The sequence below is a fragment of the Columba livia genome, chromosome W, assembly GCF_036013475.1.
Source record: "Columba livia isolate bColLiv1 breed racing homer chromosome W, bColLiv1.pat.W.v2, whole genome shotgun sequence".
NCBI lineage: Eukaryota > Metazoa > Chordata > Aves > Columbiformes > Columbidae > Columba > Columba livia.
The window spans coordinates 18,693,839-18,721,615 of NC_088641.1; the positions used below are offsets into that span (position 1 = coordinate 18,693,839).

The following is a 27,777-nucleotide window of genomic DNA, read 5'->3' on the forward strand; positions in this document are numbered from 1 at the left end:
GGCAGAGGACACGTGCAAGCAGGATGTGACACATGTGAACACCTGAAGGCAGGGTTAAAGGGGCAAAAGGGAAAAAAAAAATAACCTTTTATTTCCAGGGGGATGGGAGATGAAGGGGGAAGGACAGGACAAAGTCTGGCTACCCATGCCAGAGTGGTCCCACCACCTGCCTGCGGCATCCCCGCCACTAAAAAAGCCATTTGGCACAGCCTGGGATCAAGTGTACATTTTTAGTTTTTGAATGGAACATAAACTCTTTTAGAAAAAACATTCATCTGGATGATAACACCCATAGAAAAACCCACCAATCTCGTGTTCTTTTTTTTTTATTTTGGCATTTGTTATTTGCATTTATATTAAAGCAAAGTGCATCTTATTTTTTTTCTCATTTATACACATTGCACAATACATAAATAATGATGCTTATAAAACATCTTTATATTTACAAGTAATAATATATTTATATATAACATAAAATACATTTTTTCTTTAATAAATCTCAGGGTTTTTTTTAAGGAGTCCTTTTTTGTGTGTGTATTTCCAAAGCACTACAATGCTAAAGTTCCAATGAGAATGCTCTCTTGTTCATAAACCTTTATATTTAGAAAAATAGCTTATGTTAAGGTCTAAACATGCTCATTGAGCTAAGAACAGTGTAAAAGTATCATACTTGTGTATGAATTCAAGAAGAAATGAAAGCACAACAGCATTTCCAGATAGGATGGTACCGGGATAACCTGAACTAAGCAGATTACAACAGACCAACTATCATGAACAATTTTTTTCTTTTGTTTTCCCATTTGTTTTGCTTTGTTTTGTTTTTTTAAGGCTTAAGCTTCTGTCGCTTTGCATCTCAGCTCAAATTATAAAGCATGGGCCGTGTGCGAGGTTTCTCCACCGTTGTTTTCTCCCCTTGCATCAATCCATGACCATTAAAAAAAAAAAAAAAAAGCAGTGGAAGGATGAACACAGAGACAAGACGTGAACCCAGCAACAAGAAAAAAAAAAAAATTAAAAGGGGGGCTAAAGACCTGATTGGGAATGTTTTGCACCATCCTTCAGCAGCAATGTGGGGATGGCACCGCTGAGGAAAGGGTCTCGCTGTCACTGTCACCAGGGACAGCTGGTGGCAAGAGGACAGCGGTGCATAAAAAATACAGGTATCTTGTTGTTCTATCCAAAAGAAGGAGCTGTAACATACAGCGAGTGGCTTCCGAATCCACCGATTGCATAGAATAAACCTTTCAGAGGCGCAAAATAATTCACTTGCAATCCATCCCCCCCGCTCCCTTCTCTCACCCTTCTGAGTTATTGGTCATTCACACTTCTGAAAAAATAGAGGTATTTATCCAAATACCCAAGGCAAAAAAAAAAAAAAAATTATTTCCATAAGCTATTTCTCAAAACAGAGAGGGGGAAAAAGCAAACAAACAAAAAAGTTTGCATGAAAAGCAAGCACTCAGAAGGAAATAGCAGCAGCAAAGTAGTATAAATGTCATGAGTCCACTCTGTCTCGAGTCATCGATTATTAAAAATAACCTCCAACCAGCATGGGCAACTGCTGATAAACTGTCTCGTATAGCACTGGCCCCAGCCTTTCACAAAGCTGATCTGAACAGTAAATCCAGTCCATGGTTGCTGCATGAACTCATGGTCGTTGGGTCTCTGCAAGCTGTATGCCTTCTCATAGTCAAAAGCCTTGATGGAAAAACCTGGGAACACTTTGTGAACCAGCAACGTCCTAGAATCGGGGTTGTCCAGTGTGGCCGACTTGATAAAGATGGGGTAACTGCTGCGGTTGTACACCCACACGCCATCCACTTCCTTGGTGAGCTGGATGCCATAGCCAATCTTGCTACGGACTTTCTGCACCAGTTGGCTTTTGTTGTCCGAGTTGAGCTGTCCGAGGCAGAAACCATTCCCCTGAGGTAGATCATAGAAGATATCCAGGGAGGGCTCTTGGACAGAGTACAGCCGACCCACGCGCGTCTTCTCTTCCCAGTATGCCACCACGCACCATTGTGACTGATCCCCTGGCTCCTGAAGAACTTGGGAATCTACAGAACGGGAGAAAAAAAGGAGAAATTGAGCACCAAGAAGGGGTAATATGACCCAAAAGTGACACAATGCTTCATGATGCTCTCCATGCACACACCAATGCCCATAGCACATCCACCTTTTCCAAAAGCCATGTGTTAAGGTCACCACAAACACCATTTAAGTTGACCCAGGTTTGGGGGATTCCTGTGCTGCTTCAGCTCTGGTTGGAGTTACAGGTCCTAAATGACCAGATCCACCTTCAGAAGTGGCTTCAGACCCACCAGTGGCACCGCAACGCCCAAACCATCACTAGAACCACCTTCAGTGCCAACAGGAGAGACAAGATGCTCCAGCCAACTGCATCCAGCAAGACCAAACACCCTAAATCCCCTTATTTGCACCTACCGAACGACGGATCTACTGTGCGCGGATGTTGAAAAAAAACGAGGTGCTGCTAAGAAAAGCACATTGAAGGTCACCCATGGGACCAGAGGGGACAAGGACTCACCAACTCTAGTCCATGGGGGTCTTCATTGCCCCATGGAGATGTTGGATGAAGCCCCGACCTGCAGAAAGCACCGGTAGATGGTGGCAGGGTAGGGACCAGAAATCTCACACTCATTAACTCATGGCCTAAAAAAACCCCAATAATTTGTCCCGTAGCCCTTCTTTCAACTCCCTGGCCTGTAGCTACTCTGTGCAAGCAGCAAGGATACAACATAAGAGAAAAAAGCAAGGGGGGAGGCTGAGAAATGTGAAAAAGCCCCTTTTCCTGACAGACGATCCCTGCACTGCTCAGCGGGTAATTCCTTCTAGCCTCCGTAGGCATGTTAAGACCTGGGAACTATTCATCTCTATAATTGTATTAAAAAAAAAATATATATATTAAAAAAAAGCTGTGAATGTGAGTTAGTGAAAGCTACCGAAATAAAGCTATGGGACGGGGGACAGTGGGTGACCCAGCACCCCAAAACTCTCCTTAGCAGTCCCCTAACCCCCTCGACATAAGCAATGGCAGCGGCATGCTCTTTTTTCTATAATTTTTGCTATTAATAAGCCAGTTTCCCCAGACCAGGCATTTTTTTCTCCCATCTCCGAGTTGTGTTTCAAGCCCCGCACTGTGCTTTTAAAAATAAAAAATAAAATTAAAAAAAAAAACAACCCGGCAACACACTTTTCATTTCCTCATTTCTATGACAGAGAGGAAAATATTTTCTCCAGTTTCTGAAGGCAGCTACTAAAAATGAGCCTGACTGTGTCTGCCCCAAAACTAGAGACCCTCGCTCTCAGTTGAAACTGGGGATGGGGGTCCTGGTGGCAGGGGAGTGGGATCCATCGGGATGTGCCCCAGTTTATCCTTCCACTTCCCTTTTTCAGTGCTTTTTTTTGTGGATAATTTTATATCCTGCTGAAATCTGGTACCATGCGAGGGACCGAGGGGGGGCGTCAACTTGAGTTGCCTCTCCCTTAACCCAAATGGGGTGTCCCCCACCCAAGGATGCACCCAACAGGGCAAGAAACACCCCTGGGGTGATGTTTCTCCCACCCCATGAGACAGAGGAATTTTGGGGGGATGCTCCTGGATCCATCCCCATCTTGCACACTCCTCATCAATAGCCTGCCAGCGATGCTCAGAGCTTCTCGCATTTTGTTTTACAGTAATTAAGGGAATTTTGGAGCAAGATCCATTGAACCCTGCTGAAATTCCTATAGTTTTTTATTTATTTTAACACAAAAGCCCCCCTTTTAGCAGGAGGGAAAAAGAAAAACTTTTTCACCTGATTTTTGCGCTTGCATTAGTGAAGACCACTTAACAAGCAGCTCATTGCTGCTTACAAAGAGTTATTTAATTGCCAGCGCATTGAAAAAAAAATAAAAAAAACAACTGCCTCGGCTATGAATGAACAGACCTTTATAGAGGGCTGAAAGTTCATGAATGAATTCCCCACTAGGTTTTTCAATTACATGGGGTGACCAGACTTCAAGGACAAGTCTTAGGTAATGTGGGATATATATATTTTTTTTTAAGAAGTCAATGCCAGCACACAGTATAAATATGCCAGAGCATCTTCCATTCACGGAATTCAGCTGTTGACTGGATTTCTAGTCAAAAAGCCAAGAGAATATCAGGGGCTGAGCTCGGATAACAGGATTGGGTCTCCACGCTAGCCGCCACCGAAGCCGCTTTTCACAGTTTTGGGACCCCAAGGTCCCACTTGCATCCCTGATTTTGGCATCAGCCATGAAAAGGGGGAGGAAAAGCTGGTGGCATCACTGGGGCGGCGGAGGTGGGAGAGGAGTTTGCAGGACAGAAGGAAAAAATGACACAGAGATGCTTCCTACAGTGATGGAGACTTTTTTCCTCAAAAGGCACTTTTTTTTTGGTGGGCAAATGAAGCAAATAAGTGAATTTTGCCCCAAAACGCCCCACCAGGTTCATCCATACCCACCATCCCAGTCCTGTCTCCCATTCCACACAAAAAAAAAACAGATCCCAGGGAATTTGCAGCCACATCACCTGCAATGTGTCCTCATGTGCGACAGCCCAGAAAACACTGTGGGATTCTTGTTTTTAGTTTAAAAAGCCTTGTTTTTACGAGCTCCTCTGAGCAAATATATTCCTTTCTAAATACCTGGAAAACTCCCAGCAAACTGTGAGCATTCCCATATTCCAGCAAATAATTATAATGTTTAATGCTACAAACATCCGCGCTATTATTTCATTATTAAGCATTCCTCCATTTGTTGCTATCACTGATTTATTAGTATTTTCCATGGTTTGCATTACAGGCCACCTAGGGGCTCCATCAGGCTCCCCCCAGTGTGTTGTACAAGCCTATTGTGAAAAAAATATATATAAATAACTGAAAATAAAGCGAGTCCGCCCTCAGGAATTTAGAGAATTAGTCATATTGATCACTTATAGTTGGGGCTACAGAGAAAGGCCATTCGAAGCAGAGCACATTTCTGCATGAAGTGGAGAAATTAAGGCAAGATTTTTAAACCTTAATTTTTTGGGGTAACATTTTTTTTTTTTTAATTTGGTGCTGATGTTTCATCACCAGCAATGTCCCAGCACAACCACATTATTTAGTATCACATTCCCAGTGGAAAACTGATTTTTTTCCATATTTTTCACACCCTCCTGAATTTTCCTGAGGCTTTTACTGGCGCACTCCTCAAAAGCATTATCCCCAAAACTTCCCAACACACCAACCAGCCTCGGATACTGTGAAGTTTTCCACCACCTGCCTTGACCTTCCCAAATATCGACTCCTGCCCAAAATTGTTCAATAAAAGGCCACGAAAGCCAGGATTTCTCTGTCTTTGGGTGTGCACTTGGTACCCAAGGGCTCAGGGCATCATCCTGCGCTGGGGAGGGATGCTGAAGAAGATGCTACATCCACACAGAAATTCTGGAGGATGCAACACCAGAGCAACAACCCCCCCAAAATTAAAAGCTTCTGAAACCAAGGAGGTCTGGATAAAGGTGGATATGGGATATTCACACCACAGAAAACACCCAAATTTATCAATAATGTCTCCACGCCCAAGCCATGGTAAGAGGACTCGCATCCCACATTGCTTGGAAGCGGCGGAAAATTTCTGGTGTGGCTTTTCTCCTCGACACATGAACACTTTTAGGATGATGAAACCATATCATCTGTACTTTTTCTTTCTGAACTCCAGCAGTTTTATTAGGAGCTTGGGAGGAAAAAGGAAGAATCGACACATTCTGGCAAAATAGAATTTTAAAAATAAAAATTAAAAAAGAAAATGCAGCTCTCAGCTGGATTTTGGATCTCAGCCTTGTGCCGGTGCCAAGTTCATGAACACTGAGGGAAGGGGGGCTGGGGATCTTTTGTTTTTCGTTGTTTTGTTTTGACACAGCTAAAGGTTTTCCTGTAATCAACCGACCTCTAAAGAAAACAGCAAGTTTAGCACACATGGAGCGATCTCACCTGCCGGGACTATTCCCATCTGATCAAGTCAAGAGCTATAGAAATTGTCACTGATATCTGCAATAATAACAACTCCTCGCTGAAAATGGGAGTACAACTGTGTCCCTGATTAGGTTTTTAAATGCCTGTAATTGGATCTTTCCTCAATGATATTAGGATTAGATGTAAATTAAATTATCCAGCTGTAGAAGTGTTTCAAACTACATATTTTTTTGCTTGGTTTTAGATATATATTTATTTTTTTAAGTGTAGTGTTGACACAAGGCATCTTCTCATGCTCTTCCTAAACTTCTCCCTCCTCTTCCTCATTCCTCTGCGATCCCTGGGGCTGGATTTCCCACCAAACAACCTGGATGCAATATTCACCATGGTATCATCTACCCTGAACTGCTAACAAGGGTCTCATTTTCACAGAATGGTTTAGGTTGGAAGAGACCTTTAAAAGTCATCTAGTCCAATCCCCCTGCCATGAGCAGGGACATCTTCACCCAGATCAGGTTGCTCAGGTTTTGTGATACCTTCATCCAGGCCTCTTGTGGAGGTTGACACGTTGCGCACACGACTGATAACCGAACACAAATGGGTAAAGGCAACAGAAACATTTGTATAGATGTCCACCAAGAAATCATAGCACCTAAAGGAGATTGGTCTTATGGACCTTTCCTAGAAGGACCAGGACCCATGAGCTCCTGGGGCAGCAAGGAGGCCCAGAGGGGTGGTGAGATCCCTGCTCAGCTTCTCAGGAGGCAGCTTCCTGCTGGAAAACAAGCAATGTGGGCACCACCAATGAGCAGATGAACTCATGGAAGGCATCTGTGCTTAACAAAAAAAAAAAAATAAATTGGCTGGCCTGGTGTCAGCACAATGTGTCATCTGGCCAGGGACAAGGCTGAGACCAAGCTCAGCACGTCTCGTGCCCAGTAATCTCTCCTGGCTGACCTTAAGCAGCATTTGCAAGCCCCCCATCTTCTGCTCATTGAGATGGAAGAGATGGAGACACAAACCCTGGAACTTTTTATGGGTTTTTGCATGCTCTTCTTGAGGGTCCTCAGAGCAGCTCGGGGCACTCCAGTTGCAATTTTGCCCTTCATGTTAACCAGTCAGTGTTGTTTTTGCAGGATCTCAGGAAAAACACACCCCCAAACAAGGTGAGGAGAACACCGAGCATGACATGCAACCACACAGCTCATCCAAGCAAAGAAAAACAGGCACCAAAAAGGGAAATCATACTTCCTTTCTAGTCTCTCAGATGATTTACAGGCTACTTGCGTGGGGGAACAAACAAACAAACAAAAAAAACACAAGAAAAATCCTTCAAAGCCAGATTTCCAGGTATGCTTTGCAAAAAAGCAAAGTAAAAAAAAAAAAAAAAAAAAGAAATCCCAATAAAAGGATATATCCTGCATGCAGAAAAGGGTCTTTGTGCCTTTAATGGAGTTTGTGGGCAGGCTGGAGACACCACCCACGGCAATGTTTGCCCCAAACCTTTTAGGTCTCCTTGCACACAAGGGCTAGACAGCTTTGACTTCCTCACCCACCCCTGATTTTGATGGCTGGGATGATTTCTGAAAGGCTAACTTAGAGGATGGTCATGTGTTAAAGATCCTGTTGTTTGCAGAGAAAATAAGCCCTGATCTACTGCAGGGATGCCACCACCCAAGGTGGCCCCTGGGGTCCCTCCACCACGCCAACACAAGAGCCCCCAAAGAGCTGGGACAGTCAGTCACATCAACACATACTTAGGGAGCCCTTAATCTGTGGATTATTAACACGATAGACCATCACATCTCTTTAGGAGCCATTACAGCCCATCGTGTCAGTAGGTACTTACGGAGTCCTTAATCTGCAGATCGAAAGGCTAGACCATAAATTTGTGTCTATGCCTAATTAGGCAGCTCTTACTACTCAACATATACAGTAGTCATTGTAGGCTTTAATTTATTAACAAGTTGCCCACCCAATCGCTTAAATGGTCCTTGCTCCTAGCAAAATAAGTCAACCCTGTATGAAAATAAATCTCCATCTGAGTTTTCCCCCAAGATTTCAGTTCTAAGGGCTGCCAAGAGATTTGAAACCTTGTGAGTCTGATGGGGACACAGAGGATGAAAGACACAGAAGTCATCAGGGGAAGGAGTCTGGGGTTTCCCGATTTTTGTAACTAGGGCTTTAGGTTCAGACTCGTTAGTGGCAACCTATGAGCTTAGGAATGTTCTGCTCAGTCCCCTGATGACCCAACCAAGGACTTCCATGACCTTCACCAGGGCTGGGAAACCCTCTTGTGAAAGCAGGACAAAAATGAGGTTGAGTAGATGGTGGGTATAGATGACATCCCCTGAGGTTCCCACCCCAACTTGGTGGCACCTTGAGTCAACCTTCTCCCAACCTGGAACCCAAGGCCTGACCATTGAGGGTTAATTCAGGGATGAGACACAAAAGTAAGAAAAACCAGGAAAGGATCCCTGCAAGTATGTTGTTATAAGAGTGAGCACCAGTATAGCAAACATCAAGGCTGGCCCAGGAGACATGTCCAAGCTTGAAAAATATAAGGTGATCAATATATAGGTATGAAGAAAGCCCAGCTCCCCCATGTCCCCTGCATCAAAAGATGCCAAAGAAAGAACCAAAGTGAAACTGCTGAGTTCATAGAGTCCACCAAACCTGAAATTTGATTAATAAACATCCTATTAGTCACCGCTATTGTCTAATTACGGTGATTAATCAATTACCATGGCTAAAAATGACTTGAGAAGAACCTTTTTTTTTGTGCCCATTTTCTTTAAAAGTCAAGCAAAGCTGCAGCTACAAGGGGGAAGAAAAAAAAATGCAGGCGCACACCAAAAATTTCTGTCTGCCTGTCTGCAGCGGTTAGAGAGGAGCCAGCTGACTCCAGTTTCCTCCGTACCAGGCTTCAGGCCTCATCAGCCATGCAAATTATAGAGTACCGTGCTGTCTGAAGGCTGAATTTCGACTCAGCTCAAGAGAAAAAGCCTTAGAGGAAGGGTGGGGATGCGAAGAAACCAGCCAAATCCATTAATAATATTTACAGTAAATGGGGCCTCTTTGCTTTTGTTTAGTATACAGTCAGTCTAATTATTTTTTGAAGTTTTAATTTAAAGAACCTTCTTTATCTGCCTCTCCTGCTGCACCCCTCAAAGGTGTGGGAAAACTTTTTCCCTTATTTCAAAAAGCAGTAGGACAGGAAACCCTTCCCCAAGCTCCAACCCAACACAGGGTGGGACACAGAGATCGTTCCAGAGGGGAGACCCTTCCAGAGGGTGCTGCCAGCACCCATGGGGATTTTAAGACCCCCTCCCAGGCCACCCATATAGGCATGAAGACATGTAGATCCATGTGGAAAACCCCCAGAAATCTTATTTTTGCTCACGTGTTCCCATTGCTGTTCTCCTGTGTGGCCTTTCAGCGCTAAAAAGGGGCCTGTAAGAGAGATGGGGACAGACTTTTCAGCAGGGCCTGTTGCGATAGGACAAGGGGTGATGGTTTTAAAGGAAGGGAAATTCAGGCTGGACATGAGGAAGAAATTGTTGCCCCTGAGGGTGGTGAGAGCCTGGCCCAGGCTGCCCAGAGAGGTGGTAGATGCCCCATCCCTGGAGACATCCCAGGCCAGGCTGGACGGGGCTCTGAGCAACCTGATCTGGGTGAAGATGCCCCTGCTCCTGGCAGGGGTTGGACTGGGTGAGCTGGGAAGGTCCCTTCAACCCAATCCATTCTATGCTTCTGTGATTCTATATCCTGGAAGGACTTGTTTGAGGTGTTGCAGGATGCTCCACAGCCCCGTGCACCCTTCAATCTCCTCCCCTGCCTTGATAGCAACCCAAAATAATCACATTTTTATTACAATCAGCCAAGAGGCTCCTCTGGAAAACACAAGAACCTCAAGCCAGAGTTCATAAGATGCTGCCATGAGACCATCAAGTGACTCAAGGTCAGTACCAGCCCCAGCTCCGGGAGATGAGCAAACACGTCCATGCTTCATCCTCCGCAACTACCAAGACACACCTCTTCTCCACCCATACCCAACCCAGATCTCCACCAGAAACCTTCTGAGAAGGAGAAACCAGCACACAAAAGGTTCCTGACTTAACAACCATGCAAATCAGACCTGAGGATGAGCTTGCCAAAATATCTCTCCCGGCTTGGGTTGTTCTGGAGGCTCCCACGACAACATCCTTGCCCATCACCCTTCCAGCCCAAGGATAAGCCACCCACACAGACGCTGAAGCCACCAGAGGCCACCGGGCCACACCATCCCCAGGGTCACAGCCCCCTCAACACAGCCGCCGAGCTCAGTTTTAGAGGATGAAGACCTTAAAACGCTTTTGCAATTAAAAATAAAGCTCTGCTGTTGCAAGGAAGCGGGGGGGTCACCTGGTACCTGGCAATGCCTCGGGGAGGGCAGACCCCCAGGAAAGCCGCAGCTCTCTGCTGACAACATGTTAAAAACCCTGTAAAGTCCTTAATAAAAAGTGAAGCAGAGTGGTCTAGGATTTCCAAACAGATACCTAATACCCAGATGTGTGTTAGGATTTTTTCCCCCCCAACTGCATTCCACGCACACACACAGCATTGCTGCCTCTCTCATTTCAATAATGAAAAAAAAAAGCCTCTCCTCACAGCACACCGACCTAGAATTCTCCCCAAAGACTGAAAAAAAGACATAAATATGTGTTTCCCACCCCTAAAAAAAAAAAAAAAAAAAAAAGATGATCCCCCAGCTCCCTTTCCCAGAGCAGCATCCCTCGCAGGGATGTAAACCCATGGAAAAAGCAGAGTTGGAACAAAAGTCCTTTTCACACCTGTTGTGCCCCTCTCCGTAGCAATTATGAGAACTGTTTAGCTGGGCTGGCATTTAGAGCATTTACTCATTTACTGCATTCCTGCCAATAAATTCCATCCCCGGATCCGATGGAAATGTCTCCCCCTTCCCTCTCTTTCCCCTCCCTCCCTTGCCTTCATTCCTCCTGGCTTTCTTTACAACCTAATACCCTGTCGACACGGAGCCAGGGCCTACTTAGGGGGAAAAAAAACACCCAGCGCCAGACTGGAGACAGCATGCAGACTGAAAAAGTTAATCATTACTTCTGTCTGCCTTCATAATCTAATCGCCTATTCCTAAGAGCAGGCGGCAAAACGCACTCATGTACAAGGCAGGGTCACCGCCCAGGGACGGACAGACCGACGTACAGACAGCATCAGCCCTTCCTCAGGCAGCGGGGCAGGCAAGGGACAGACAGACGGACAACGTTCGGATGGAGTTCACAAGCCCGGCCATGCAGACGCCCCTCCCCTCCTTGCCTCTCACTTTGCTCTGGATTAATAACGCTTCGCAATTATAGAGAATATTACATTCATTAAGTAATTAACCCTCCCGGCGCTCTGGCGGAGTTGGCACCCCACTTTCACAGACGGAGGCTGGCAGAGGTTTGCCTCAGGCTATAAAACGGGGCAGGTTATAAAACAGAGCAGGTTAGCAGCACCCGGATTTAAAAAAGGAAAAAAAACAAAACAACAACAACAACAACAAACACACATAAAAAAAAACGCCCCTTATGCTCATCCCACCCCATTTTTAGTGGTAGCAGCAGTGTCCATGCCCAGGCGGGGACAGTGCCACAGCCAGGGTGGCATCACTGTGACCCAGCAGCATCGTCCCATGGGGCAAAATCCAGATTTGGCAATCACCAAGACCCAGCAACACCCTTCTGTGGGGACAAAACCCAGATTTGGACATCACCAAGGGGATTTGGGGCTCAGCACCCAGTACCATACTCTAGAAAATAACCTTGGTGCAACATCTCAGGTGAGTCAAGTCTTCATGCTCTTGATGCCCAAGATACATTTTCCATGCTTGGCTGTGACAAAGAACAGGAAAACTACGGGCCTCAGCGCATGAAGATTTATGGGTTTGTTCCTTATAATGAGCTAAAAAGTCTCAGCTCGGCTTTCAAAGAAAATGAATTCATCAGTTCAAACGCAGTGATGTAACTTCAGGCTCCCGACTCCTTTTCCAAATAAAACTGCTGCTATTTGATTCCTGCTCGAAAGATGATTTTATGGAGTTATTTACTCCATCTGTTCTGCCCTGGAAGGTGCTGCCAGAGCTCAGCCATCAGCAGCTGTCCCACGTGGGGGGACTTTTTTGCTGTTTTCCCTGCTTTTCCACTCAAAACCTCACCTGGAACCCAACACACAAACAGCCACACAACCTCTCCGATATTATTTTGCATCACCCACCATGATGGGAGTTCCTCCTCTGTGGTGATGCCCAGCAATTTTTAGCATCTATAAATTCAACCCATCAGTTTTCATCACCAAAAATCACCGAATACAGCGCCAACTTGTAAAAGTGAAGGATGTTTGAACTTTCCCTACCTTCCCAACACCCGAGTTTCTCCAAGTATGTGAGGTTTTTATCAACCTATATATATATAGGTTGAATACACTCAACATTCATTATATATTCATTGTATCAAATAGATCAAATATAATGAATATATAATGACTATGCTGGATGCGTTCAACCTACATATACAATACATAACTCAATATATATGCAACCTATATATATTCAACCTAAATATATATATATATATATATATATAAAACAGTTCATAGCCTCACTTATTGCAGACACATACAGGCACATATTTGCAACAATGCTCTGAAGGCTGAGCAGTTCTGAGTTAATTCATTTAATGGAGAAATCTGCTTTGCCACCTGCCCAGGTATTCAGGGAAAAGCTGGGAAAGCCCACGGGAGCCAGGACTTCAGCGCACAGACAGTTCACCAAAAGCCAGCAGCCCAACGGGCATCTTACTTCATCCTCAACAGAGGAAGATGAAAGACCACAGAGCTAGGTGCCCACCACTGCACATGGAAGAACATCACTGAGACCATCACCAGAACCTCCTGCAACCTCCCCTGGTGCTTCGGCATTGCTGGCACAATCCAGCTGAAACCAGGAGGTTTTTTTATGCAGCGAGGTTAAATGGGTAGAGAAGGGCTGAGCCAGCTCTTATGGGGTGTTTATTTTTTTTTTTTTTCCTCTTTCTTTTCCCCTTGCAAGTTAAAACCAAGATAATGATGCTGGGTGTGGACCAATTTGAAGGGCTGAGCAGCCAAACCAAAATTAGTCTCCCAGCCAAGAGCTTCCTAGGTCTCACAGTTTGGGGAAGGAAGCTGAGAAAAGGCATTAAAAAAAAAAGTTAAAAAAAAAAAAATTCCTCGGGAAGCTCGAGTGTCACACTCAAGCAAAGGTGACCCTGCTAGTCAAATATTTTTCAACATAATAAAAATAGAAGTACTGGAGCAGCCTCCCTCGGAAAAGCGGGGCCCATGGGATGGGGTTTTTCTTCCTTTTCTTTCTCCACCTCCCCCGGCACTTTCTTTCCTTTCGCTAGTAACTATGTTTTCTTGTATTTTTTTTTTTCTTGGCTCTTTCCTCATAAAAAGACTGATGTAATTTCCTGTCATGTCCCAATGTTTCCTGTTAATTAACAGGGTGAAAGTTATCCTCACATATTTAAATGGCTACCCAAGAGAGGGGAGGGAAAAAAAAAAACAGGGGAAAAAGAAAAAAAAATAAAATTAAAAAGGGGAGAAAAGTGCCGTCTGTTAGAAACCCCCAACAGCACAAAACCCTCCAGTAAAAGCTTTTTGACCCCAAAGACTTGAGCCCATCGGCCAAGACCCCCCCCAAGGGTGGCTCCTACAGTGGGTCCGTGCATGGGGGATGCGAGCCCCCACCCTTCCCTGGATGGGGATGGAAAATACCTGCAATGCTTGCCCAGAAAAGCTCTTTTCTTGCATTAGAAAAAGTAAAAGAAAATAAAGAAAATAAAAGGAGAGAAAAGGAGAGAAGGCAAAGGAGAAGGAGGAGAGAAGAAGAGGAGGAAGAAGAAGAAGAAGAAAAGAAGAAGAGAAAGAAGAGGAGAAGAGGGGAAGAGGAAAAGGAAAAAAACAATAATATAAATAACTAAACTAAAATAAAATTAAAAACTGCAAAAGAAGAGGCAGCCGGCAACACCCAAGATGATGCTTTTATCAAAATATGATTAAAAATAAAAAAAAATTAATAATTTAAAAAATAAATAATAAAAAGGGGCTAATCCAAAGCCAGTGGGCGGAAATCCTACAAGACACTGAGCTCCTTCCCCTCCCCGTCCCCAACCCCGCGCAGGATCAGGCCCCTCGTACCCTCCCTGTTCCTCAACAGCATCCATGACATGGCTGGTACTCCCAGTGGCACCGGAGCCAAACCGGCAGTCTCACGGATGAAAACAAAGCAATTTAAGAGAAAGAAAAAAAAAAAAAAAAAAGCCAGGGTAGTTAGAACAAGAGACTGTGCCTGAGTGGTTAATAATATCTTGGCGCTGAAAATAAACTGGAAAGGAAGCTCCTTTGTGACAGTCGGCAGGCAGCCAGGCCATGGCCTGGGTCATTCACACTGGCTGGGGACAGCGGTGGGGATGGCACCCCCAGCCACCCACCCCACCACCCTGATAAAACACCCGCTTAGAGCCAGAGAAGCCTCCGCACACCCTATTTTTTTCCCCTGCGCACCCTAAAATGGGGTGTACCCTGTTTTAACCCAGCACGGTGATTTACGGCATTGGCAGTGGAAATGGGCATCTCCCCCCCAGCCGGCAGCAGGGAAACACGTGTGGTTAATGTTACTGGTTAATGTTACTGGTTCTTCCAGCGTAAGCAATACCCGCTGGCAAGACGGCGGGGATGGAAAAGATGCGACCTACATCCCTGCCAGCCCGCTGCTGCTCCGCTACAAGTGTTTGTGTCCCAACGAGTTTTAAATGTCCCCAACGATCAAGTTGCTGGCGCTCGTCGGGACATCTTTTTGGCCAGTGGAGTGTGGTTCAAATTGATGTTGAACTTCCAAAATTCACCTTTTTGTCCTCATTCTGCCCTAAAAAGTGGGATAAAACCCATGTGATACCCATCATGGTCCCCACCATGAAGGACTTGCTGGTAACGGGGTCATCTTCTGCACTTTATTGTCAACTGCTCTCAAGGCACTGTTTGGTTGGGAAAATCCAGCTGCACACAGAAAAAAATGAATGTAATGGACCTGTACATGGATGGATTGGAACATTTAATGGGGGGAGCATCTCTGCCATCATTTTTTTTTAAAAACTCATCCTAGAAGAGTAACTAGCAAAGGCTCTAGATCACTTAAAAATAATAATTAAACAGGTCTTATTTGCTTTGAGGGGATTTTAATTAGCTAAAAGCCAGGAGCTGGGGGAAGGATGCCCCAGCAGCATAGGGGTTATCCCTGAAGAGGGGGGGTCCCCACAGGTTGAGATCCCCCTTAAAACAACAAAAAAAACACACAACAACAACAACAAAAAAAAAAAACCAACACACAAAAAAACCCCAAACAAAAAAAAAAAAACAACAAAAAAAACACCAACAACAAAAAAACCCCACAGGGTCAAAGGAGCCAGAGTGGGTGGCCAAGCCAAGAGTCCCAGGGTTGGTGCCAAGTGCCGGCTCCCTCCTCCCCACTGGCCACGGTCAGATGATGTGTGAGGCGAGTGGGGAGGCTCCTAGTCTGGCAGGCAGCCTGCTCTGCTCTAGAGGCTCCAGTGCTGTCATCTTGGTGTTAACCCCTGATAACCTTGTCCTTTCCAGGAGGGGACTGTTTTTTTAGCAAGGTGGTGGCGTCTGCAATAAGGCTGGGAAGGAAGGGGTGCAAGGCCGTTTGGTGCTCAAAGTAAATAAAAAATATATATTAAAAGGACATATGCTCAAAAATAAACCAAGAATAAGTGACTTTAAAAAAAAAAAAAAAAAAAAGAAATATCCCAAGCAACTGTTTATCCCTGGGACAAATATACAATCCTAGTTTCACAGGAAGATGTCTCGATTTCAGATTATAATAGGATGCCAATTTGTAAATAAAGGTATTTCACAGGAGGTTGTAAACTCTGTATGAGAGGGAGGTGGAAAGAGCCGGGGGGGGAATGGGAAAACACAGGGAGAACTTTGCTGGAGAAACCATGCAGGATCCTGTTTACATGGGGGGGAGCTGCTTTGGGGGCAAATAGCTCCAGATTTGGACAAGGTGCTGCTTCTCCAGCAAGCAGATACCAGCGGGGATCAGAGACATAGTGAAACATTCCTGGCCTGCCCACGATTTCAGAATGAATTGTCACTCAGCCAAGAGGTCCCTTAAACCAGATGAGGTCCCACCCCTGGGGCAGGGAGTGATGCTGATGCTTCTCCAGCTTCTAGAGGTCTCTTCCCATTTTTTTTTTGGTACAGAGGGGTTGGGAGGGGGAAACTGAGGTTGTGCTTGCTCCTGAAGAGCCTTGTGGGTCTCCCAGCTTCAACCCTTGGTCCAGTGCCCACCAAGCACCATCACTCAACATTCACTTGCTCCAGGAGACCCTGGGGTGGTTCCAAAGTCAGGGCAAGTCAACAGGATCAGGTTGAAATCTGGGTAAACTCTCAGGTTTTGATATTTTATGAATAAATAAAAAAGCAGCAGAGGTGGCGAGGACACAAGCCAGTTTATCTCGCTTTCCCTCTGTGATGGCCAGCTCTGGGCTTCTTGAAGAACTTAACTCTGCCAGCAGATCCAGCACTGTTCACCTGTTCTGCAGGAGAGTCACCTTCTCGCCCACCATGGGCACCACAACCTTCTACATCAGCTGAGAGCCACCAGCCCCACATCAAGAGAGATATGTCCAGGGTTGGGTGGAGAACATCCCATGGAGACCCAGTACCAACACCATCAAGCACCATCAGCACATTCCTACCCTCAGAGCACAGTCATACCCATCAGTTGCCACCCATCAGATGCCACTGGACCAGAAGTTGGCCACCTCCAGGCTCCCCAAGCATGACTTTGCTTGTTTGAAAGAAGAGTCATAACCGAACACATCTGCTGGGAACGAGTCAGCTCAAAATACAGGAAAAAACACCTTCTGTCTCCTATTTATGGAAATTATTTTTGTTTCCAATGGGATATTTTTGCTTTCTTCTTCAACCACATCAAGGACATAAAGGATCTGGACTGGTAGTACCTGAGTACAACCATCACTGTGAGTGAGGAGGCCTGACCTACCCACAGAGTGACCACCAATAAAAATAAAGATATAAGAAAATAAATAAAGGCAAGAATAAGGAATCGAGAGCCAACACCTCGGGGGGAGCGAGAGGTGCATCAGCTGGGGAGGGATGAGGACACCAGCACAGCGTCAAAGACTACCCAATATTTCATTCCTGAGCCAGGAAAGGGAACAGAAACTTTCATCTTCTCAACCCCCCCATGCAGTTTTCCTGCCAGAACGGCTGTGAAACCCCAGGTTGTCCCTGTTCCCAAATTCTCGGTGTTGAGACTGATCTGCCGCACTAAATCCTGCCCTTCCAGCTTCCAGACATTAGCGTGGATCTGCTGGCTTTGACCACCACTACACCAGCATCCACTGGTGGCCAAAGCCCACGGTGCTACAGGAACCCACCACCACCACCCATGATGTCTTATTCCTCAGCCTCAGTGATGATGGATGCTGGAATCTCTACCCAGCATCACCCATCGCCATCTGCCCAAACTTAGGTAAGACCAAACTGAAGCTCTCCCCAATGTACCCTGCCAATAACTCATTAAAACCACCTTCAAATACACTCTTCTGCTAACTAAAATATGCAAGGGGGTGGAAAAAAAGAAGAAGAAAGCTTTGGAGGAGTGCTGCAAAGTGCACTTATTTTCCTTTCTCGACTGGGTCTCTCCAGTTGGGAATTTTCAGGGCTGCACTTCTGCGTGTGGAAGGGACATGCCAGTAAATCAGAGCAAATTCAAAACAAATGCTCTTTCATGTGGAGGCGTTTGGCTTTGTTTCAGGGCTTGGGTAGCTAACCGTATCCCCTTCATGAGTCAACTCTCCTATCAGCTCCTCGTTAAACTAAAGGCTACAATTACATTTGGGGAGGAAAAAAAAATAAGAGCGGTTAATGATCGTAAAAAGGTTCTGTTTCTATGCTTGGGGGGGGGAAACCTTTGATAATGAAGACCAAAAACAAGCACATGTGATGAAATAATACAAATATAATAAAATAGGGGGAAAAAAAGGAATTGTCAAGGGGGAACGTGCTTTTTTTTGGGGAGGAGGAGGCTCTATGGGGAGCTGGGGCTCCCCTTCCCATGGCCCTTTGGAAGGCTGCGTTATTTCCTGCAGTTCAAGCCCCCACCTCCCACCCTCCCTTCCCTTCAGGAGGGGAGCAGCCAGACAAGATGTTATCAATAGGCTGAAACCTTACAGAAAAGCCCCCTTTTAAGAAGCGAGTACTTCCTCTGCTTATTTCATGTGGTATACTGTGGAACTGAACTCTCTCCTCCCCTCCACAACGGGTGCATTTCAGGAGGAAAAAAAAAGAAAAAAAAGAGATAACAACATCCTTATTGTGTTGGTTTGCTTCTTGTCTTTTTTCTACTTTAAAGTCTCTTTTTTCTTTCTTCCCTACAGCTACAGAAAAAAAAAAAACAACAAAAAACCAAAAAAACAAAACAAACAAACAAACAAACAAAGTAAAAAAGGCAGGGACAAGTTTCTCTGTTCCCTCTCCCCCTTTCATTTGATTAATTCTCATTAGGGCCTTTGAACAAACAATATGCTCCCCTCTCAAATAACAGACAGGGTATATATTACACCCAAAGAAAAACAAACAAGGCTCACTTAAAGACATCCACACCAAATGCAATTCCTGGAGAGACGCAAGGGCGGATGCACGCGCACGCCAACCTATTTCTGAAATTCCAGTTTCAGGGCGATGAATAAATCACAAATCAAGGAGACATCTGCACAAAGGAAAGCACCTTCAAACATTGGCGAGTACATGCAGGTACATGGTTTCAGACACTTTAATCCCGGTAGAGACAGAGCCCAGCCACAGAGTTGGGCGGTCCGGGGTAGGAGACGAGGTGTTGGAGATGTCACACCTTGGAAAAGGTGTTGGGAGTTGGACTAGAGGACCTTTAAAGGCCTCTTCCAAACCAAACCATTCTATGATTCTATGAAAAAAACAAGAGGGGTGAGAGACCATCCTCTGTACCCCCATCCCATAGTGGCACCTGGAGGCTGAAGGAGATGGCAAATGGGCAAACAAGGAAAGTCATAGAGTATCTCAAGTTGGAAGGGACCAGTAAGGATCATCAAGACCAATTGCCTCAGCAACAACTTATGCAAAAAACAGGGTTGCCTTTCATCCCTGGGCACCACAAGCCTCACGCATGAGATGTGGGATGTTGGTTATCCTACCAGGAGCAAAGGCCAAGCATGGCTCTCGTCCCAGAGACAAGAGATACCACCACCATCAAGTCAAGGAGAACTTGACACTGAATCCTTCTACAAAGCACGACCGCACCTGCTCCAATAATCCATGTATCCAAATGAAGGGGTGGCCAACAGCACTTCACCTTCCCCAACACGCCTTCCCCAACTCCTACCTTGCTCCGAAAATGAATGGAGCATAAAGCTGGAATTTGAAGAAAATATGGGCTTTTGGGGATGGAGAACCTCACCTGGGATTTCAACACATCCTCTGCAAGAGAGGTACGTGGCTGCTACCAAAATGAAACCTAATTCCCCCTTCGAGCATGACTCTCTCAACTGCTCGCATCTCCAAAACTCCCCAGCATCACTTCACTGTCCGTCAGGACCCTCTGTCAACACAACCCATGGCCAAAATCAAGGGCAACAAGAAATGTCTTACCTGAAAGCCCCCCAGGGGCTAGACAATTAGTTCCCCCTGTTTCAGTGGAGGAAGGCACAGAGTCTGGACAATCTGCTGAAGAAAAAAAAAAAAAATATTAAAAAATCAGTATATAGGCAACTCTTTGCAGGCTCCCAGCATTGCTGTGAGCAGAACACACATTCCAAAGGGTTTAGCAGGAAGCGATTACTAATTGTCCATGCAGAGACAGTAGTTTGTCAAGAAGCATCCACCCTAACTCGTCACCTCGATCAAGGCTGCACATTGTGCTTCATCACCAGCCAAGGCTGATCATAGATCGGCAAACATTATAGACTGGTTGTCACCTCTCTGGCCAAGTCACCAAGTAAAAAAAGTCACTGAGTAGCCGAGATCAGGGTTCATGTCATTCTGATGTAAATGAGCTCCCAAAAATGCTTAAATTGTGGCTTTAAGCACCCAACTTAGTCAACACCTGTAAGTCACTGAAATGGGAACCGAAAGGGAAGTGTCTCATTGCTGCCCTTTTGTGGCAAATGGTCTACATTCGTGTTCCCCGCTGTCACCTCCGGGGACAGGTGGGCAACTGGATCTACTCCTCCATCCACCACCAAAGGGCAAGGGCAGGGTAGGATGGGCTGCCCCGTCAGAGGGTTCTCGTGACGCGTGGAGATGTTCCAGCTCAAGGTTTGGACCATCCCATCCCAAGTTTGCTCTTCCAGGTGACAACACCCATGAGCCAACACCCATCCCCTGGTCCTACAGGCAAACTCCAGCTTTTTGGTCACTACCATGGGGGGAAAAAAAGCTCAAGGACGCTCCACGCCTGAGAAGACCCATGAAATTCATACAACCTTCTGGTCCTCAGCAGGTTCCTGGGGACTTTGGGTTTCATCAAATTTGGGCTCCCTAATGACACCATGCTGTATCTCAAAGCAAGGGCCACCACCAGGAGAGCAGAGGTAATTTTCTCACTACTGATAAAGTCATTTTCCCAGATTTCATCCCCTGAAATCCCAGTGAAAAAGAAATGCCTGGCTGCATAGCCTCATTTTATCAGAGTAAAGTAGAAGCCCTAACAGGAATATACAGTTTAACAGGATATACTTAATCAAACCAAAAACAATAGGGGAGACAGGAAATGGACTTACTTGTGAAATACTGTATATGACACACTCTCTAAATGCCTTGTTGTGCTTTCTGTGCTTTAAAGAAATATGCTTTTTCATTTATTTAACTCTATCTAACCCAGACAGAAGATTCCTCATGCCCTTTCCCTGAGATGGCTTCAGGTGCTTGGGCTACAGATGTTTTTTGAATGCAGGCTGGACCACTCTGCCCTGCACTGGGCTCCATCCACTCCCCGTTACAGCTCTTTGATGAGCCCCTGTGAAATCAAGGACATAATTTGCCTTTTCCATGTTGGGATCATCCATGACCAGGTCCTCTGCTAGCACATCAGTGGGAGAAAATCCCATCCCGACTTAAAATGCATCACCCTAGAAATGGGTCTTAGAGCAACGCTGCTCCGGTTTGACTCTGAATCCATTTGGCATTTCTGCACTGAAGCTGAGAACAAGGAGATTTGGAACCTCCCTGAACACCTGGACCACTCCACCCTGATCCACACTGTCCACCAAAGAGAAGCCCTTCAAAACCATCAGCTCCATTCTCATGTCCCACCATCCAACAGCCAGTTCCCTTCATCAATTAATTACCCTCCAACATCTCTTTAGAGGACACAGAGCTGATGCACCTCAACTCTAGACCAAGCATCATGGTCAGGTATGGGACAGACCCAGAAGTGGGACCTTCCTGGGCTCCCTGCCCTATACTGGTTTCATCCTCACACTCTTCCCATTGCCCACAGATCTCTCGCTAGCAGAGGATACTTGGGTTCATTTTATCTTCAGCACTGGAGAGATCGTAGGATCAGAGATCTACCCAAGCTTACAGCATGTGAGTCCCCTCCCAAAACTGCCTTCTCACAACATAAAGCCATCACAGAGACATACAGTTACTCCTGGTGGCCACCAGCCCAACCTTGCAAGGTACCGAATAAGTTCCTGGAAGCTGCCAAACCTCCAACTCCCCTGAAAGTTGATGCCACACAAGGGCATTTAGCTCTGCAGCGACATCTCAGTGAGTTTCTTGCACTCTTCATACTCCTGGCCCAGGTTGCCCAGAGAGGTGGTAGATGCCCCATCCTGGAGACATCCCAGGCCAGGCTGGATGGGGCTCTGAGCAACCTGAGCTGGGTGAAGATGTCTCTGCTCATGGCAAGGGTTGGACTGGATGAGCTTTGAAGGTCCCTTCAACCCAAACTATTCTATGATCACGGGCACTGGCGACCACTGCCAGACCCCATGCTGGTCCAGGTATTCCTGTCCGTCCATCCCTATGAAGCACTTACAAGACGTTGCACTAAATGCTTCAATATTTTTATGACCACTATCATGCTTGATGGAAAAGCAGAAGTTTCCTGCTGGACGCATGTTCTCAGCTCCATTGGCAGATGCAGTTGCCCAAGACTAAATGAGGGACCATTCCCACCCAAGGTCCCAGAGGAGAAGATGGCTCATGTGCATCAACCAGGTAAAATACTTCACACCTTCCCATCATCACCTATTGTCCCTCTTCCATTCATGGCACACAATCCTCAACACTGGGCTGGGCAAATGCTGCAGGAGATGGCACGGATGCCGGGATGTAAAATCCTCGGTCCGTCTGCAGAGTAAACGCTGAGAAGCCCTGAGCTTGCAAAACCCACCTGCAACAACAGACTTCCAGGCTCCACTGGTGCCTGTCACGGCCCCATTAGTCAGAGCTCAGCTGCCAAATGGATTTTTCTTTTAAAAAGGAGGACTTTTTGGTGAGTAACCCAGTTGTTTCTGCGTTTCCGATGGGCAGCGTTATTCACTTCCTATTGGCTGATAGGAATAACTTTTCTTTTCAAAATGGCACATTCATGTTCTGTGGCTTTTCTGTTTACACACATTTTGCTACCTTATGTCAACACTTGCTAATGAATAAATATATCACTCAGCTAACTGAAAATGAGGTCCTGGCAGAGGCAGATTGGATGTTTAAACCCTGCTAATAGATTTATCCTAACATCCTTACAGGAAACCAAAGGCAAGCATTAACCCTTCTCTCCTGCAACTCCGACCCCCTTTGCATTCCATGCCAGGAACATCATCGGGTGCAAGCAAAGGCAAAAAACAAAGAAATATAAACTTTTGGGGGAGCACTGCAGGGATGCAGTCAAAGTGATGCCAATCTCACCCAAACCCATTAAACTTTGTGATGCAGCAAACCCTCAGAGTCTATTATGAAACAGCCTTTCTGCATCCCAGCACATGCTAGTGATGCTGAACCTCCTCCCCATGTTCCTCTTTCATTCATGAGCCTTTATCTCCTGTTTTTCAATGCTGAGGCAAAATATTTCATGCTTTGTTTGTTAAAAAGCTTTGCTTATTTCCACAAGGCATTAAAAGAGACTTATTAGTGTTTCTTAGAGGGGAAAAACAACAGTCCAGCCTCTGAGAGAATAGTGGGCAGAATGGGACCCCATGTGTCTGAAGCGACCTCAAGTTTGGGGTTTCTTCTAGTTCCAAGAAACTCAAGAGCAACAATTTTACAGAAACTACTCTTTTGGCAAAAAAAAAAAAAAAAAAAAAAAAAAAAAGAAAAAAAAAACAACAACCTGATATTGGTCTTCAGAAATACATCTATCTTTACCTCCCTGTACCACCTGTACCACTGTGTCCCTCCTGCCCACTGTGACCAAGGGACACGACCACAGACCACAGCAACCACCATCCTCCAGCCAGCGCTCCAGATCCACTAATCCTGGGGGAGCCAGGAGCTGCTCGGCCCTGAGCTCCCCCCGTTTCTGATTCTCCCCACCTCTCCTCCTTCCTCCAATCCAATTTATCTCCCAGCCAGCCAACTCACTGCCAACCAGGAGTTTACGTAGACAACCGCAAAAGAGCTGGTGCCAGCCTCAAATGGGCTTCTCCTCTGGCACCCTGACATTCAATTACAAGCAACAGGCATGCAGAACAGTACTAAAAAAAAAAACAAACAACCAACAAATTTTCAACTCCCTTCCCTATTTTTTTTCAACCTGACAAGGTGGGATTAGGCTCCCTTAAAAGACAGAAAGATTTTGACCAGCTCCATTTGTCAAGTCTCCTTGGGATGCCCAGCCATCAGGGAGATGCTGGCCAGAGCTGTGCTGCATCCCAACCTAAATTCCTATGAATTCACACAAGGGCAGGGGTATTCTGCTATTTAAAACCAGGGCCCATGGTTCTTCCTGGCTTTTCCAAGCAGCAAAGGCCTGTGCTGCATTGCAATCCCTCCTACCAGAGTTTTAAAATAACACTTTGTGCAAAGAATGTCTGAGATAAATTATATGTTAATTGTTCCAGGGATATCAGAAGGCACAGAAGCATGCAAGCAGCCCAAAAGCAAAATGCATCACAGCATGACAAAGGCAGGAGATGTTTCCCCTGAGAAAGGGACTGTTTTCCCTTTTTATTTTTTTTTTTTTTTATCTGCAGTCTGCATTGAATAAGTCCACTTACCAGTTGGTTTGAGAAAATCCATTGGATATCTGGAGTAGGGTGGAGGGGGAGACTCTGGAATTAGAAAAGCACAGAGAAAATAAAGGCAGAGCCATGAGAAAAAAAAAAAAAAAAGAAAAAGAAAAAAGATAGGAACTTATGATAGCAGTGGCATTCTTTTAGCAAAACTGTTTGTCTTAGCTCTGGGGGTTGGAGGCAGGGCAGCGAGGCGGTGATTGCCTTGATATTTAGCTGTCAGATAAACAAAAGGGGCCGTCTGGCGCCAGTCTCCCTGCTATCTGCCGCTCGGGCTGTCTGATCGGGGCCTCCTTGGCTCGCCGGAGCAGCGGCAGCGCCGGGTCTGGCAGCGCCAGGCGGCCCCTAATCCCCCGGTACGGCGCGGGGACGGCGGAGAGGCAGCGCCGGAGTCCCCGGGGCTGGGGGATCTGACCCCCTCCCCTAAATAAAAAAAAATAAATTCAGAAAACACTGTAATTTTTATTTCCGTTTCTTGCTCTTTTTCCCCCTCAGGGAAAAAAATTAAAAGTTGAGTGGGCATGGAGCGGAGTCGCATCCCCGAGTGTTGCATCCCCATCCCCTGCACCTCTACCGCGTGTATCCCCATCCCCTGCACCCCCATCCCTCCATCCCAAACCGCCCTACCTAGCTCACAGAGCCGACTGAGGTGGTGCGGGTTGCAGCAGACGAGCTCGGGGTGAGCCTTGCCGTAGGATTCACAGCAACGTAAGCGCTTCACTTCGGAGCAGTGGCGGAGGTCAGGCCAGCGGAACACCTTGCAGAGCAGCATCGGCAGCGGGTACCAGTGTTGGCCCAAGCGGGAGTCGGCCTTGGCGGGCAGCAGCAGGCAGGGGGTCCGCGCCCCACCGCGGGACTCCACGGCGTGTAACAAGCCTTCCAGCTGCCGCTCCTTCAACCGCTTCAACACGGCGTGGATCAGTGCCTTCAGTTCCGCCTCCGCGCCCGCGGACGCCCGGCTACCGCGGTTCGCTTTGCCCGGGCAACACCCGCGCCCCCCGCCGCAAACATGAGCCTGGGCCTCGGCCGCCGCCGCCCCGCCGCCGGGTTCCCCCGCCGCCGCCTCCTCCTCCTCCTCGCCGCCGGGCGCACGGTTCCTCCAAAGCCGCCGAACGAGCACCGAGCGTTTGGTCCTGAACATGCGGGACGAGAGGAGGGGCACCCGGCTACAAAACGGGCATGTCGTCCGCCGCGCATGAAGGGGCCGGGAGCTGAGACGAGGCGGCGGCGGGCAGCAGCAGGCGGCGGGCGGCGGGGAAAAGGCGGCGGCGAGGCCGAGGCAGGCTGTAGCATGCGCCAGTCTCCGCGCTAGGGGGCCGCGGGTCCCGCCGCCTCCCGCGGGGGGCTGTGCCGGCTCGCGCCTCTGCCCGCTGCGAAAAAGAACAAACAAGAAAAAAAATAAAAAAAAATAAATAAAAAAAAAAAGGGGGGGGGGGAAGGGGGAGGGGGGAGCCGCTGCTCGCTCTGGTTTTGCCCAAAAAAGAAAAAAAATCAAAAGGCTGGGTATAGTGTGAGGCGCATCGCGCTGGGGGAGGCGTGTGGAGGTTGCCGGCGCCGCGTCGTCCTGCGCGGCTACGGAGCGCGGCTGGAGCCGCAGGGGATCCTCGGCCTCCCCGGGGCCGCAGCTTCCATCAACCCGCCAGTGCTGGGGAGGGGGGGTTGTGGGGAGGGGGGGAGGGCGGGTTGAAGGGGAGACGGGATTGATGCGACGCAGGGCAGAATCAAAAGATAAAAAGAAAAAAGCAAGCCAAAATGATGTCTATAAAAAGAATTTTTTTTTTTTTTTAAATCAAACACCAACCCTAAGATTTGGACGTCGGAATCGGTTTAAGCATCTGTCACAAAAGAGAAGAACAAGCGCATCCAGAGTGTTGTATCCCTTTTTAAAGCCCAGGTCGTCCTGATGCGGGGTTTGAGGTCTGGTTTGCTTTTGTGTTTTTTTTGTTGTTTTTTTTTTTCCCTCCTTCTTCTCAAAGGTTTTAATCCACACGCACGCACACATGGAGTCTTGATCCGGCTGCTACGAAAAGAAAGAAAGAAAATAAAAGAAAAAGTGGGGCTGTGTCCCCTCCTTCCCCAGCAGCGTGTTGCCGGGGGGGGAAAAGCCGGGCTGCCCGCCCCTCCGCACCGCTCCGCGCCGGGGCCGCTGTCACCGCCGCCTCTTCCCGCCGCTGTTTACATGGGTGCGGGAGCTGCCCGCGGCGACCCTCTCCGTGCTGCCGGCGCGTCTGCCTCACTCGTTTTTTGTTTTGTTTTTTTTTTTCCTTCTCTCTCCTCCTTCTTGCCTGCCTTCCTTCCCCTCCTCCTCCTTTCCTCCCCCCCCCCACCTCAGCTCGCTGCAAAGAGCCTCCCCGCACCAGCACCTCCCGTCTTTCCCTTCCGGCGGGGGAATCCCGGCGGCGGAGCCGCTAGCAAACGCGGTGCTTGCGGTGCTTACGCGCTTGGCCGCGCCCACCACGCCACCCCTCCCGCCCGCTGCTCTTAGTGCGCAGCAGCGCGGCCTCAGTCCGGCCCCATCACGTGGGTGTCTAGACACCGTGTCGCTCCGGGAAAAAAAAAAAATAATAATAAAAAAAAGAAATATATATATATAATATATTTATCTCCAACTGCCTTGCGCAAGCGACGGCTCGGGTTGCTGAAAGGTTGTGGGTTCTCCCTACCCCCCCGCTACACCCAGGGGTGCTGCACCCCCCGGGAATTGGGGTGTATGGGTGGGTGTGCTATGCAGCTGGTCCCCCCGTAGGTGCCATGGGGGCGCCCCCAAAGCCTGGGTGTGCCGGAGAGACTGTAGCCCACTGTCAATATTGAAGTATTAAACCCTTTCCAGCCATAAAAATTTATATATATTTTTAAAAATGATTCTGAGCATTAAAAGAGAGCATGGCACAAAAAAGCAATAACACTAATAATATTTTGCACTTTTACAGCACCTGTCACCAAAGTATTTTCATAGAGGGTAAGTATACTCTGATTCTCACAAAATGGGAAGCAGGAATGATGAGCATGTCACACTCTGACTATTCTTGTTTTGAGTACTACTAGTGGTAGTAATTCCTGACCCCAGGGTGCTCCGCAGGTCCTCCCATTCAGATTCTGCCAGCAAGAACCTGCCAAGGATGGGGAAACTGAGCCACCAAGAGGCTGCGTGGCTGGTGCAGCCCTGCTTCAGGCTGCAGGAAGCTGGGAAGTCCAGCCAGGCTTCCTAAAGCCAGGCTTTGCTGGGCCAGAGATGTCCCCAGGGGTCCCCATCACTAACACCAGGCTTTGCAAGGTTTGGAGACATCCCCAAGGGTCCCCATTGCTAATGCCAGGCTTTGCTGGGCCAGGGGTGTCCCCAGGGGTCCCCATCCCACATGATGTCCCACAGATAAGTAGCTCCTTTTTCATATAACAAGTGCAGGCAGAAAAGTTGCTTTAGGTCACTCAGTAAGTCA

The 27,777-nt window shown here is 47.1% G+C and overlaps 1 protein-coding gene across 8 annotated transcripts; it reads right to left on the bottom strand.

Annotated features, from left to right (window-relative positions):
- Nucleotides 1–206: 206 nt before the first annotated feature.
- Nucleotides 207–26,800, bottom strand: LOC135577164 (mothers against decapentaplegic homolog 7-like). Of its 8 annotated transcripts, none has more exons than XM_065045006.1 (7): nt 26,469–26,655; nt 26,142–26,360; nt 24,968–25,710; nt 24,326–24,379; nt 19,755–19,826; nt 9,388–9,437; nt 207–2,057 (listed from the first exon to the last, which is right to left on the bottom strand). In XM_065045006.1, the coding sequence occupies exons 3-7, from the start codon at nt 25,479–25,481 to the stop codon at nt 1,599–1,601; spliced, it is 1,149 nt and encodes a 382-aa protein (XP_064901078.1). In that variant the 5' UTR covers nt 25,482–25,710; nt 26,142–26,360; nt 26,469–26,655; the 3' UTR covers nt 207–1,598. The 8 variants fall into 8 exon arrangements, with proteins under 8 accessions (XP_064901078.1, XP_064901077.1, XP_064901072.1 ...); XM_065045005.1 differs by having other exon boundaries at nt 19,755–19,829; XM_065045000.1 differs by lacking the exons at nt 9,388–9,437; nt 26,469–26,655 and adding an exon at nt 26,668–26,800 and having other exon boundaries at nt 19,755–19,829.
- Nucleotides 26,801–27,777: the final 977 nt, after the last annotated feature.

Excerpts from the sequence above, each read along its gene's own strand:
- LOC135577164 (XM_065045000.1), bottom strand. The coding sequence starts at position 25,481 with ATGTTCAGGACCAAACGCTCGGTGCTCGTTCGGCGGCTTTGGAGGAAC. Across the intron at positions 24,380-24,967 it reads CAGTCGGCTCTGTGAGCTAG|AGTCTCCCCCTCCACCCTAC; the intron begins GTAGGGCGGTTT and ends TTCTAATTCCAG. Across the intron at positions 2,058-19,754 it reads AGCCCCTGGGGGGCTTTCAG|ATTCCCAAGTTCTTCAGGAG; the intron begins GTAAGACATTTC and ends CCCGTTCTGTAG.